The 13,309-nt window shown below is 52.9% G+C and overlaps 1 protein-coding gene across 1 annotated transcript; it reads right to left on the reverse strand.

Annotated features, from left to right (window-relative positions):
• Positions 1 to 3,963: 3,963 nt before the first annotated feature.
• On the reverse strand, positions 3,964 to 11,533 carry LOC309621858 (NUT family member 2G-like; the record flags this gene model as incomplete). The annotated part of the gene is made up of 7 exons (XM_082409184.1): positions 3,964 to 4,761; positions 5,283 to 5,399; positions 5,803 to 6,098; positions 6,547 to 6,719; positions 7,766 to 7,894; positions 8,848 to 9,562; positions 11,518 to 11,533. 7 exons carry the CDS (start codon positions 11,531 to 11,533, stop codon positions 3,970 to 3,972), a joined length of 2,238 nt encoding a protein of 745 aa, XP_082265310.1. The 3' UTR covers positions 3,964 to 3,969.
• Between the last annotated feature and the right edge of the window lie 1,776 nt (positions 11,534 to 13,309).

Here is a 13,309-nt window from a genome sequence, read left to right on the forward strand (position 1 = left end):
AGACCAAATTGTTAAGCAAAAAGAAATCAGAACTTAGAGATTTGGAAACTTCTCAGCCTATCCATATTTGAAAGTGAGAAAGCTTGTTCTGAAGAAACTCTAAGGGTGCAGCTGAGCAACCCTTTGAAGAAGAGATCATAGGTGTGATATTAATTTAATTAGTCATCTCAGCAGAGGCCAGGAGTAGAGAAGGGACACTGCCAGTTTGAACTAAAGGGGACAGAGAAAGCCAGGCAGAATGAGGAAGGCTGTCAGAATTCTTGGATTCTACAGAATGGGAGACTAGAGCCATTTGGCTGTGAATGTGTACTCCTCTTGACGAAAAGGGAAGAAGGACCCCAAAGGTGATTCCGAGGTCATCGGGTCTGTCAATCCCACCACAGGCCCAGGGGGCCTCAGTTTCAAAGTGTGAGATTGTCGCCCTCACAGAGAGTCATGGTGTAGGTGGAGGCCCTACAGAGAGCTGCAGTGTGGGTGGCACCCCACCAAGCTGAAGGAGTGGGGCTGCCCCACCGAGCTGTGGGGATGATGTTGCCACCCCAGCGGGCCTGGAGGGCAAAGCATCAAACTAAAGAGGGTTATTCTCGTACCTTAAGATCTAATGGGATTGGCCTTGCTAGGCTTTGGACTAGCTTGGAAACTGTCACCCCTTCCTTCTTTCCTGTTTCTGCCTTTTGGAGTAGGGCTGTCTATTCTATGCCAGTCCCAGCATCGTATTTGGAAACACTTAACTTGTTTGGGTCACAGATTTACAGCTACAGAGGAACTTTGCCTCAGGATGAATAGTACCTCCAGTCTCACCCATATGTGATTTAGATGGTGTTTAGATCAGACTTTGGACTTTAAATTTTACAGTTGATGTTGGAATGAGTTAAGGCTTTTGAGGCTGTTGGGATAGAATGAATGTATTTTGCATACAATAAGGACACGAATTTGGGGTACCAGGGGCAGAATGCTATGGACGTATATCCCCCCCACCAATTCTTATGTTGAAGCCCTACCCTTCAATGTATTTGGGGATAGGGCCTTTGGGAGGTAATTAGGGCATGGGAATGGAGCTTTCATAATGGGTTTAGTGCCCTTAAAAGAAAAGACACACGAGAGATCCCTCTTTCTCTCTGCCATGTGAGGACGCGGTAAGAAGACAACCATCTGAAAAGTAGGAAGAGAGCTCTCACCAGGAACTGAATATGGCACCTTGATCTTGGACTTCCAACCTTCAGAACTGTTAAGAAATTACCGTCTGTTTTTCAAGCCACCAGGTCTATGGCATTTTGTTATAGCCGTCCAAGCTGATGAAGACACAGAGAATATATAAGATGGTCTAATATACATATATCCAGGGTTCTAGAAGTAGAGACAGGAGAGAATGAGTAGAAGTAACATATGAAAAAGATAATATTATGTTCTAGATGAGATGAAGAATGTGTATTATCAGTGAATGAAGCAAAATAGATCACATGGAGGATACATTTTTTTAACCTGAAACTAATCACACGTCAAGAAACTGGAGAACACAAAGACAACAGACAGTCTTCCAAAAAACAATTAGCAAGGAAACTGATCACCCACCATGAAAGGGTGTGTTGATGGCATAATTTGAAAAAAACAGTAACAAAAGCCATATTCGATGGAATAAATACTCAAAGTTCTGAAAGGAAAAACTTTTCCTCTGGAACTGATTACCCTGTCACATTATAATTTATAAAAGTTCACCAACAAGGGAACTGATAAATTATTTTTAATGTATGCATACAATGCAAAATTATAAATAATTAAAAAATTAAAGAACATCTAATATATCCATTTTTCTTAAAGTAAGAATGTTGAAAGAAGAAGCCAAAGGCAATATGATTTACATGACACCATATATAACCAAAAATATTGTTATTATACATAATTTTGATTATCTACAGCTCTGCTAAAAGCATAAACATTTTTATAAGATGGATATATACCAACTTCTTGATGGTGGCTATCTTTCTCATTGTTGGTGAGAGGTGTAAAATGGGACAACCCTTACGGAAAACAATATGAAGTTTCCTCAAAAAATTAAAACTATAACTACCATGTGATCCAGCAGTCCCACTTCTGGGTATGTATCCGAAAGAATTCAAAGCAGGATCTCAAAGAGATATTTGCACACCCACATTCTTCGTAGCATTATCCAAAATACCCAAGACGTGAAGAAACCCAAATGTCCATCAACAGATGAAGGGATAATGCGGGTCTAAAAACACAAGGAAATATTTCCTTCCTTGAAATAAAAGGAAACCATGTCTCATGCTACAACATGGATAAACCTCTAAGACATTATGCTAAGTGAAATAAGCCACTCATCAAAGGACATATCATAGCCACTCACATGAAGTATCTACAGTAGTTAAAATCATAGAAACATACAAAGGTGATTGTCAAGATCTCAGGGAGGAGGAGGGAGAATTAGGGAGTCTCTGCTGTCCCAACCCCCGCCTGGGTCCTGGGGAAGGAGTCAGAACTCAGAACCGGGAGAAGAGCCTTTGGCCAGCAGGGAAGGGGGGGTGAGGCCCAGGGCGGGTCCACAAAGGATCAGAGCATCTGAGTGCATTAGGAGGAAGGGGCTTCAGAGGTGGGCCAGCACAGGCCATGACGGGGGCTAAGCAGGCTGCGAGGGGGTGCAGTTCAGGGAGACAGCAGGGGTCTGCTCCCTGCCCCTCATTGTTTGCTCGTCTCACCCTTATGAGCGGGTCATTTCCCCTGCTCTGATGATTCGAAGTCTCTGCCAGCAACCGCAGGACGGTGACTGAGGCCTCCACACTCCTCAGCATGGATCCCAGCTCCCACCCAGATCTGGGGCCGCAGACACCTCTCCCCCACCCCTGCTGCCCCTGTGAGCAAGCTGTTCTTGTGAAACACGGTCATAGTTTGTCAGGAGGAACTGTTTTCTATGGGAATACAAATCAGTGTTGATACCAATACACACACATGTCCAGCCATGGGTGGAAAGGGAAGGGACAGTAGTTCTGGGGTGTCTTTGCACACCCCTAGGCCCCTAAGGCCAGTCCCCACAGCCACAGCCAGATGGGTCCTCCTCCCTCAGTTGAAAGAGATGCTGCTGCACAGAAATCCCACAAGTTCCACAAAGGGGCCCAACTGTCGTTTCCCTTAGACACACCTGTAACAGGTGCCCCATGAATTTCCCCACGCCCATTCCCCTCGTTGCATCCTCACTGGGATTAAGAGGTAGCTGCCTCAACCACTCTCCACATTGCAATAATCCCAGTGGGACTAGAGAACGCTCCCGCTATGACGAGGCAGACAGTCCTGTCCCCATGGCCAAGACTTTTCCTGTCTGGTCAGGCCACCCACACAGGAAACCCTGGATGAGCGGAGGGTCACCACAGCGCCATCGCCTGGCCACTTCAGGGAAGCAGAGAGCAGCTCCATAAAGACAAGGGCCGTCTCCAGGCTCCGTCCTAGAAACTGGTTAGTGTCCAGAGGGCTGAGAGGCACAAAAGCAGCTCTCCCTCCCCAGATGGTTCAGGGATGCAGAAGATGCTACAGATGCCCCAGAAGGCCCCTAGCCAAGCAGGCTTTAGAGAAGCGGATGGTGAGGGGGTCCCTGGGGAAAGTGAGAGCTATGTGTTCCCAGGGGCAGCCTGAGGAGTCCTTGTCTATGTGGAGGAAAGGTTTGGCCACCTGTAGATCCATAGCTCCTGTGACCTCCCTCACCCTTCCTTCCTCTCAGGATCGCTCTCTGTGGAGCAGCTCCACACGAAGAAGATGACAGTGGCCTGAGAGCATTTCCCACCAAAACTATCTTTATTCACAATTTTCATACATCACTCCAAAGGTCCTGCCCACACCCACCTCCCCCACCTCCCTAACCCCCCACAATCCCAGGATCAGCTCTGGGGTGAGGAGGAGCCCCTAGGCTCCCCTGGGGGCCGCCCTGGGGTGCTCGCCCTGGAGGGCCGGCCCGGCTGTTCCCTACTGGCTGCAGTGCTTCCTCTTCTTCCTCCTCTTCCCTGTGACAAACGGGTCACGCTTTCTCTTTCTCGGCTGTGAGGGGCGAGCCAGCCCCAGAGCCAAGGCTGGCCTCGCAGAGACCCCGTGGCCAGCCCCGGGGATGGGCAGCTTCTCAGCAGCGGCTGGGCGCCCACACAGAGCCCGCTTGCTCGACTTGGGAGCAGCTGGTGGAGCTGGGCTGGGGCCTCTTCTCTGAGGGGAGGGGGCCTGGGGAGCACTCTGGGCCCCCCAACCTCCAGGGGAGGCCAGGCCTGAGGCAGGGGCAGGAGTCTGGGACAGCCCGCAAGGCGGCAGGCTCTGCGGAGAGGCCAAGAGGGAGGCCAGGCTGGGGAGCGCCTCCTCGTTCTCACTGGACGCGTCCCTGGGGCCTCGGGCCTCCGGAACAGGAGAAGCCTCTCTGAGAACAGACGCATCCCTGGGTCCCAGTAGAGGGCCAGTGCGCTTTTGACCCTGGGGAGGGGAGGGCCATCCGGCCCGGAATGGAGAGACCTCCTGACGTCCTCGACAGGGAACAAAGACTCTGAGCACGAACGGGCCAGTGTCTGTTCGGATGGGCCTATGAAGAGCCTCAACATCAATCTCTGGTGGGCAGGCTTCATCACTGACCCCTCGATGGCGGTCTTGGTCGTGCCTCTGGGCACCTTGGCCGGCGTGGGACTCAGATGGACTTGAGCCCATTCCGGGTGCACTGTGGCTCGGGGCTGCCGGCCCACCCTCGTCCTCTTTCAAGGCCAGGAGTCGTTTCTGCACCAGCTGGTAGGAGGGAGGAGGACAGTGACGGCTCCACGCGCACGTGTGAGAGGAGGAGCACTGGGCAGTGGGACAATGGCCCTGGGGGGGAGGACGGGACGGGTGACCCCAGGACTAGACTCCAAGTACAGACACGGTGGCATTCCTGCCATCCTCTTGCACCTTATTCCCAGCTGTGTGTCCTTCCCTCCGCTCCCGGCTCCCCATCCTCTCCTTCCTATCACCCTGCGCTGCACCCACCCCAGAGAGGGCCCTTCCCCATGCCAGGCCTCCGAGGCAGGGAAGGGACGGACAGAGCCATGTGGGCCTCCTGTTCTGGGGCCCTACCTCTCCCCTGCTCACTGGGGTCCCTCCGTGCCCTGGTCTTCCTGGGTGTCCCTTGTCTCCCCTGTTCTACCTGCGATCCCTCCCTCCTCTGGCTCCCCTGGGCCACCTGGTTTCCCCTGTCCCCTGGATCACCTGGGGTCCCCCCTCCCCTGGGGTCCCCTGGCTCCCTAAGTGTCCCTCTCCCTCCCCTGGCTCACTTCTTCAGGGGTGAGTCCTTCCTCCTGCTTCAGCTCCTCAGCAAGGGCCAAGACATCCAGCTGTGGGTCCGGGGAAAACAATTCTGCCGGGAATCGAGGATGAATGACTGCCTCCACCTCGGACAGAAAGAAGAGGCTGTGAGCATCCTTGGCCAGGAGTGGCCTGTGATACAAGAAGACCAGGAGGGAAAGTGAAAAGCAGAGACCCACCCCCACTCTCCTCCACAAGGCGGGGATGGTCAGCACACACACACACACACACACACACACACACGCACATGCACATACACAGTCACACACAAAAGAGCACATATACAGATGCACATTCACAGACGCACAAAGGCATACACACAGACACAAACATATACACACATACATCTACGTAAACCTCCCCGAACACCAGGCTCAGGAACAAGGAGCTGAGCTTAAGTCCCATCGGCCTGAGCAGAACTCAGATCTTGGGTGCTGAGAGTTCCATGCCCTGGCATCTTGTAGACCCCAGGCTCCAGGCCCAGCCTACCTTGGTGACAGAGTGTTCCCGGGAACGCAGCTCGTCAGTGTAGCTCAAGAGACACGGGTCCAAGTAGGTGTCGTCCTCTTCCTGCTTCAGCTCATTTCCGTCCTTTCCACATTCTGCAGGTGACTTGCCTGTGGCTGAGTGGACGGGCCCCACCAGCGCCTCCATCCTGTCCACATACTCCCTCACAGTCTCAGGGGGAATCTCCTTGGGCGCCTTGGGCTCCGGGGGCCACTGGGATCTGTGTGGCTTCGGGTGCGAGGGCTGGGCCCTGGGGCCGGACATCCTGGGAGCACAGGCTGAGGCAGAGCAGGAGGAAGGGAAGGAAGGTGAGGGACTCCCGGTCCACCTCCTGACCACCGAGCGCACGTTGGTGAGGGCATTGTTTGGGGGACGTTGATGTGGGTGTGGGAGGGGTCAGGACCATCTGAAGCCTCATGCACAGTTGGAGAGGGGAGGTTAGGGGGTCATCTAAGAGAGTCACAAGTAAGGAAGTGGGGAACCTCCAATTTTCTAGGGGTCTCCCCATCAAGCTCACTTCTTAGGCAGACTTCGTGTGGGGTCCTTTGACAGGTGTGAGAAGAGTTATAAAACTGACCAAGTCAATACCCCGTAGTGACAAAGGGCAGCTGAGACCCCACCCCCCCACCCCCCGCCTCGGTGGCTGTTTTGGTTGAAAGACCAATGCCCCTGTCTTGAAGGAAAAGGATCCACATGGGGACGGTGGCCAAGCCTAGGCCCTGTTACCTGTGCCTTCAGCTCCAGTGGGAAGCTGGGTGCCTGGCTGAAGGCGCACTTTCGGGGCTGGGGGCCCCCGAGGATCCAGCTTCGGTGGGGCTGGAGGAGGCAGGTGCTGCGCGCACTGCATCCACTGCAAATGCTGAATGTGCGTCTCCTCCTCGGCCGCAAATTCCATGAACCTGGGGGGTGACGGAGGCACAGGCCACCCTGAGAAAAAGGCCTGGGTTCTGGAGCCCAACAAAGGCAGCCAAGAATGAGGCACTGGGAGAGGATGTGCCTTGGGGCCGTCAAGGCCCTGTGAGGTGCTGTCCACAGCAGAGAGCTGCTCCTGGAAGTGATAACAAGATCTGGGACCCTTCCTGCCTCACCAGCACTGGAGGGCATTCAACAGCATAGACCCAGGTCGCTGAATTGAACCAGGTCAACGGGACACATGGCTGACCCAGGGGGCACCCTCCTCATGCCCCCGTCCCCATCCAGAACCACATGAGGGGCTGACAGCCAGAGGCTGGAACAGGCATGTGTTCCCCACAGGGGTCCTTGCCCGAATCCAGGACCCTGGGCTAGGACTGAGACTCCTGGAACATAGACCTGGAGACAGGGCCCAGGAGAGGCTGGACGATGTGGATGCTGAGCTTAGAGGAGAGGCCTTCCCTTCCTCTGAGAGGCGCTCGTTTGTTTGCTTTTGTTTCTTAAACCAAGGGGATTACCATGGAGCAAACACTGGAAGGGCCGGAGACCCTTGGGCCGACGACAGCTGGCTTCCCCAGCCTCTTCAGGGATGCCAGGGTACCCACTCAGGGCACTTTTCATGAGGAGAGGTGGTCCCAAATCTATGTTAGTGGCCGCCAGTCACCCACCACTAAGGAAGCAGCAGGCTGGCGGGTGGAGCTCTTTCCACGGCCCAGCCCATATGGCCGGAGTTGGACCCCTACTGGACACACAGCTTCACCCTGCCCCGTCCTGAGACCTTCATGTCAAGGCAAGGGTAGGTCAAAATCAGGGGAAGGCAGAGCTCCTGGTGGAGGAAGGACAGAAGTCTCAAACTCTCAAGGTGAGGGAGGGGTTTCTGGGGGACAGTAGGGCCCCTGGGCTGCGGGGACCCTGTGCTGGGTGACAGCCCTTCTCCTCTGTCCTCTCTGATGAGCACCCCCACGGCCAGACCCTGCCCTCACCCACTCGCCTCACCCTCCACGCAGCCCCTGGGCCCAGGACGCTGACTCACTTTTCCGCCCTCTCGTAGTAGATCATCCGGTCAAGGTTGCTCAAGCGCCGCCATTCCTGCACGGCCCTCCACAGTCCCTCCTCCTGCATCATGGTGGGCTTCAGGCGGGCCAGGGATCGAAGCACTGGGCTGTAAGCCCTCGGGGTCAGTCTCCAGGCCCAGCCCAGCCCCCACCTGCCTGACCCCACCCGCCCATGTGGACCACACATCACTCAACCCAGAATGACTGAGCAACAGGAGGGTGAGAGGCGGGCGTCTGGGAGGGCAAAGACAAGCCTTCCCGGCCACTGCTGTCACCGCCTCACACTCACTCAAGGTTGACCATCCACTCCCAGGCTAGAGCTGGGACATTGTGCCTTGGGGAGCTCTTTTCCTCCTCAAGGCTGCATTTTCATAATAAAAATCACTATCATCAATGAGGCGTGGCATGTGCCAAGCAATCTGCTAACACTTCATAGATTAGCCCAAGGCGTCTTCTGCACAGTCCTCTGAGTGAAGTGTAATTGTCCCCTTTTTACAAGGGACCGGAGGTTTAGGATGGAAATGCCTGCCAGGCTCACAAGTCTAGTGGGAGAGAGCCCACGCCCTTAGGAGAGCTCTACCATCACCCTGTTCCTCGTGGAATTCTCCACAATGAAGTGGAGGCATGCATAAAGCGCCCTCCTGGGCCCCGCGCTCCTCCCCCTCCTCTGAAGTGACCTCCCCTGGCCATGTACGCTCAAGTCCTGTATGAAGGACACGGCACCACAGGACAGTGCGGCATCCACTCCTTGGCTCCTCACCTTACACCACGACCCTCTCTGACTGCAAGTCTTCAGTCCATATTACCATGAGAATCATGGAAGAGCAAGCTGGCCAGACTCACAGGGTGGTGGGGCCAGTTGAGATAGGGCACATTTCAGTCCTGATGTCACGGACTGGCAGGCCCACCCATGTGACCGACAGTGTGCCCTCTCATAGCATGGACATCGCCCTCACACCTTCCTTCCAGTATCCCTAGAAAGCTAACGTGCGAGTCCATCCCCAGTTCCTCTTTATCTAAAAGCTCCCATAAGCCCAGGACCCCCTGAGCGTTCACTCACATGAGAAAGCAGGAAAAAGCTTCTGCATCAGGACTCAGGTGAAAGTGTCTCCGGGCCAGGGGCTTGAAGCGCTGCCAACGTCGGAAGTTACTGTACTCTCTCTGGGTGTTAGAGGAGCCATCCTGCGAGGCGTTGGGCTGGTTGGTGGCCAGGCGGCCCTCCCTGGAAGTGCCATGTGGCCATGGCCCAGAGTTCACTGGGCGAATGATAGGGGCCAGCTGGGCAGCTGGTGGTGGAGCTTGAGGAGGAAAGCCTGGGGTCCAGCCTCCCTTGCCAGCCTGACTAACTCCAACAGCTGGAGCAGTCACAACGGTCCCCATCACAGGGAATGCTATGAATTCGGGTGCAGGACATGCAGCACTCCTGCTGAGGGCCCCTGGAGCGCTCCAGTTGAGGGGGGCCTGAGTAACGACAAAGGTCTGAGTCTGGGGGGCCTCCACTGTCCTCCCTTGTGACCTGACTTGGACAGTGAGGTTGCAAGCCCCAGGGGCACTGGGGCCACGGCCACCATTAGCCACCAAAGGCGTCCTGGGGAAAGCTGGCAGCAGCAGGCTGCTGCCAGGAGGGAATGCTGGGGTGATGGGACGTGGCAGGTGCTGCTGCCAGGGTGGCCGGTGCTGGGCGCCAGGAATGGGTGGAGGGAAGGGCACTGCCGTGAAAGTAGACAAGGAGGCACCGGGGTTCATGGTCACATCCGTTCCCAGCACTGGCCATGCTGTGGAGGCAAAGGAAAGGAGTGAATGGAGGAGGAGAATGGGCAAGTGGGACTGAGGCTTTCTGTGGCATCAGAGTGTAAATCTCCACAGGTGAGGGACACTTGGACAAGGGAAACTGTGCAGCGTGCAAATGTCTTCAAGTGATTTTCATGCCCTGACCTCCAGTGGAGAATTATTCCACTGGTGACCCCGCGCCCATCCACCAAGGTCCCTGACCCCTGTCTGCCGAGAAGAAATCGCCTCAGCAAGCACTGACTTGGAGAGCCTCCCTAAGGCACCCCCTGGCACCTAAGCCTCACAGGCTGTCTCCCAAGATCTGGAACTGTGTGGACATCCGCTCTGTGAGAAATGCCCCTCAGCCGGCGTACTAGCAGGTAGGGACCTTCTCCAAGGTAAGTTCTAGGCACCCAAAAGCCCTTTGTGGACAGGTATTGTGTAAAATATTAGGGCCCCACCTCCTCCTCAGTCCTCCTTTTCCTGATGCTCAGTAGAAATCCCCTCTTTCTTTCCTAGCCTCACAAAACAAAACAAAATGCTGGAAAATATCTCTCTAATGGAATCCCGATACAAACCCATAACACTGGCCCAGAATGCACCTGCATCTCAGAACAACCCACAGCAGACACGTAACATGGGCCAGGTCCTGCCACCCCCTCCCCAGTGCCCAGAGTCACTGTCATCACTCAGGAGTTCTGTTCCTAGGTGGCGGGGCTGGGGGGAGTGGTGTGTGAGAAGTAGGCGCGTGTCCCTTAGATTCTGTCATTTCACAGCCAGTGATGGCTGCAGAGGATTAAACAAGGGCCAGGGAATTGTCATGTTACATTGGTCATGGGACTACAGACCGCCTGTGGTCCTTCCCCCTCCAGCTCCCAATAACGGAAAGACAATCTGAGAAGCAGGCAGAAGCCAGTTGCCATGGCGATCAAGTTGTCTGGATCACATCCCTGTTCAGGAGAACAAGGTACACACCACGGTGCACCTACTTAACCAGAACAGGTGTCATAGGACGTTTAATAATAACACAGAAGATCGTCTTCCTGCCCCTGGGCTACACTCCTTCCCCCTTTAAAAGAGGAAGCAGCCTTCACAGACATTCCACCCGAAACAACCCCACTCCACATCTGTCCCCTGTCCATGAAGGAGTGACAGGAAATATGAACAAACTCTTCCTCTCAAGGCAGCCTGAGGGTCCACCATAAGATACTGGACGAGATGAAGTAGGTCTGAAGTACTGCGATTCCACAAAAGGAAGAACAATTCAGAGCAACTCAGGAACCTGAGCCCTCTCTTGGCTGAAGTTACACGGTTGCCCATCCCCTGTTGAATCCAAAGCAACAGTTGCCTGGACTGAGAAGTGAGCTCTGGGCTGGGAGGAGTGGACGAGGTGTGGGCTGCGGCAGTTAGAGTAACCTCCTGCCTAGCTCTCAGAGAGGACACTTCACTGCAGGTGTGGCCACACACAGCCCCACTGAATAGTTTTCTCACCAAGACCATCTCTCCCCACGGCCCCCTTAGATACAGTATGCTCCTGTTCAAATCCCTTAGAAAGATATGGTGAGGCAAGCTTCAGGTGCCTCAGGAACACAAGACAGGTCTAGGCTTTCCTCATGACCCTCCCTGTGTCACCACCAGGACATCACACACATCCTTACACACACGTTTCAAAGTGGCTTGTCTCCCTTCTAGAAAGAATCAACCTGCCTGCTGCCATCCTTTCTCCATAGCCAGGGCAATTCCTCTTGATCCACCTCCAATGACCCCTCCTCCCCAGTGCAGTCTCAGGTTTCTTCAGGCTCCCCAGTCTCCCCAGGTGAAATGTCCTCGTGTGTCCAGGGCTCTCTTCTCCCTCTACTTCAGTCCAACTGTGTGCCCACCGTGAAGTGTCACGTGTGAACCCGAAGGATGTGAGGGATGGCAGGGTCTCTGAGAACACACCCCCAGCCTATAGGCTTACCTCCTGCTGAAGCCATCCTGCAGGCTTGGGCACGGACTACTGCTGCCTGGTAGCCTCAATGAGAAAAGTCAAGACCAGGACCCAGAGAGTGACCTGCTTCAACAGACGCTCAGGATCCAACTGAAGGAGGGGCAGTTTGAGTCATAACAGTAGAATGTGGCTGAAACATTCTGCAGTGGGGGAGGGGCAGAGGGCACGTGGGTCTGGGTAGGGTGGGGGTGGGGAGACATTCCACGAGGGCTCTGGCAGGTAGGCAAGAACCGGAAGTTCCTTCCACCTCACACAGTGGCAACACAATTGGCGTGTGCCTCTTTACTCAGTTTATAGACTGTTTTTTTGATTCACGGCACCGAGGTTGGACTTGACGGTCCCTTCCTTTCACTTCTTTTTCCATCAACCTAGTTTTGTGTCCCTCAACACACTCTGCTTCCTACCTGGCTCTTGACTTACTTCAACAGAGACTAGACTTTCTGAACAAAATTCAGAACTGTTAGTCTGATAAACACTTGGGTATTTATGGCCACATGGAACTGAGTATTTGAAATTAGGATTGTCTCAGCAGATCCAGTGTCTTTGACTGCTGTATGTACATCACTCCTAAGGGAGTGGTCCTTGTGCTCCAACCAACATCCAGCAGGACCAGCCTTACTAATGATCCTTTGTGCTGGAAAGCCCCCGTCCATCAAAAAACCGTCATGCAGCCCCCATGTCCAAGACCAGAATTCACTAAATGTCTTTCTCATAGTATTCCATGGTTGTAAAAGATTTAGTTTTTTACCTTTTAAATGATTTTAGCATAATATTTTAAGCGAGCAACACCGTCTCATGGTTCAAAATTAAATTGTGCAAAATGGAATATGCAGTGGCGAGTCCTCCTCCCACCTCTTTCCCGTGTCAACCCAATCCTCTTTCCCGGAGGAAACCAGTGTTATCTCTTTCACTAAAATCTTCCCAGAGATACGTCATGCAACTAAAAACGAAGGCAATCTGTTTTCAGTTTTTAAAATGCCTTCATTTTTTTTCTAGATGAAAATTCATATATGTTCCAATATATCTGAGGATATTTCCAATGATTGTCTTTGTACGGGTATCGTGGCTCCTCTGTTTCTGCACTAGATTCCTAGAACAAGACTTTCTAGTCTCTTAAATTTCAAAGCACCTGAAAGAATAGGGTGGCTCGATCTAGTAAAGAAAAGTAACAAATGCCTAACTGAATTTGACTTTTGAATTTCACATAAACAATGAATTCATTTTTAGTACAACTTTGTCCCATGCAACATTTTGGACATAGTTTTACTGCAAATTCTTTCCCTGTTTATCTGAAATTTATGTTTAACTCGAAATCTGTATTTTATCTGGCAACACTACCAAAAAATTAGAACATACTAAGCTATTATCAGTTACTCATCCTTATGAGAAAGAGAACTTGGAGTGACGAGACTCAAGTGTGCATCTTGGCTCCAACAGAAAACACAATTGTAAACATACACAAAATCTGCAGGCTCTTTGGATGAAATGGATTTGGAAGAGCCATCATATAGCACTGAACATCTTGGCTTAGTAGGGGTAAGGACAGAAGTAAGGAACAAGAAGGCAGAAAATCTTCTTCTCTTTCCTTATGTTAAAGGGACTAAACATCCTAGAGCCCTGGTTTTTCTAGGTGTTAAAAGTCCACTACCCATGAGATGGATGTGCACCTTGACACAATGCCAAGAGTTTATCCACCAGTGTCCAATCCCCATTCAGACAAGCCCACTTCCATCTAAATCCTAGCCTGCAAGCCCTGCTTACA

Source organism: Balaenoptera borealis, assembly GCF_965194805.1.
Source record: "Balaenoptera borealis genome assembly, contig: HAP1_SCAFFOLD_1111, whole genome shotgun sequence".
Classification (NCBI taxonomy): domain Eukaryota; kingdom Metazoa; phylum Chordata; class Mammalia; order Artiodactyla; family Balaenopteridae; genus Balaenoptera; species Balaenoptera borealis.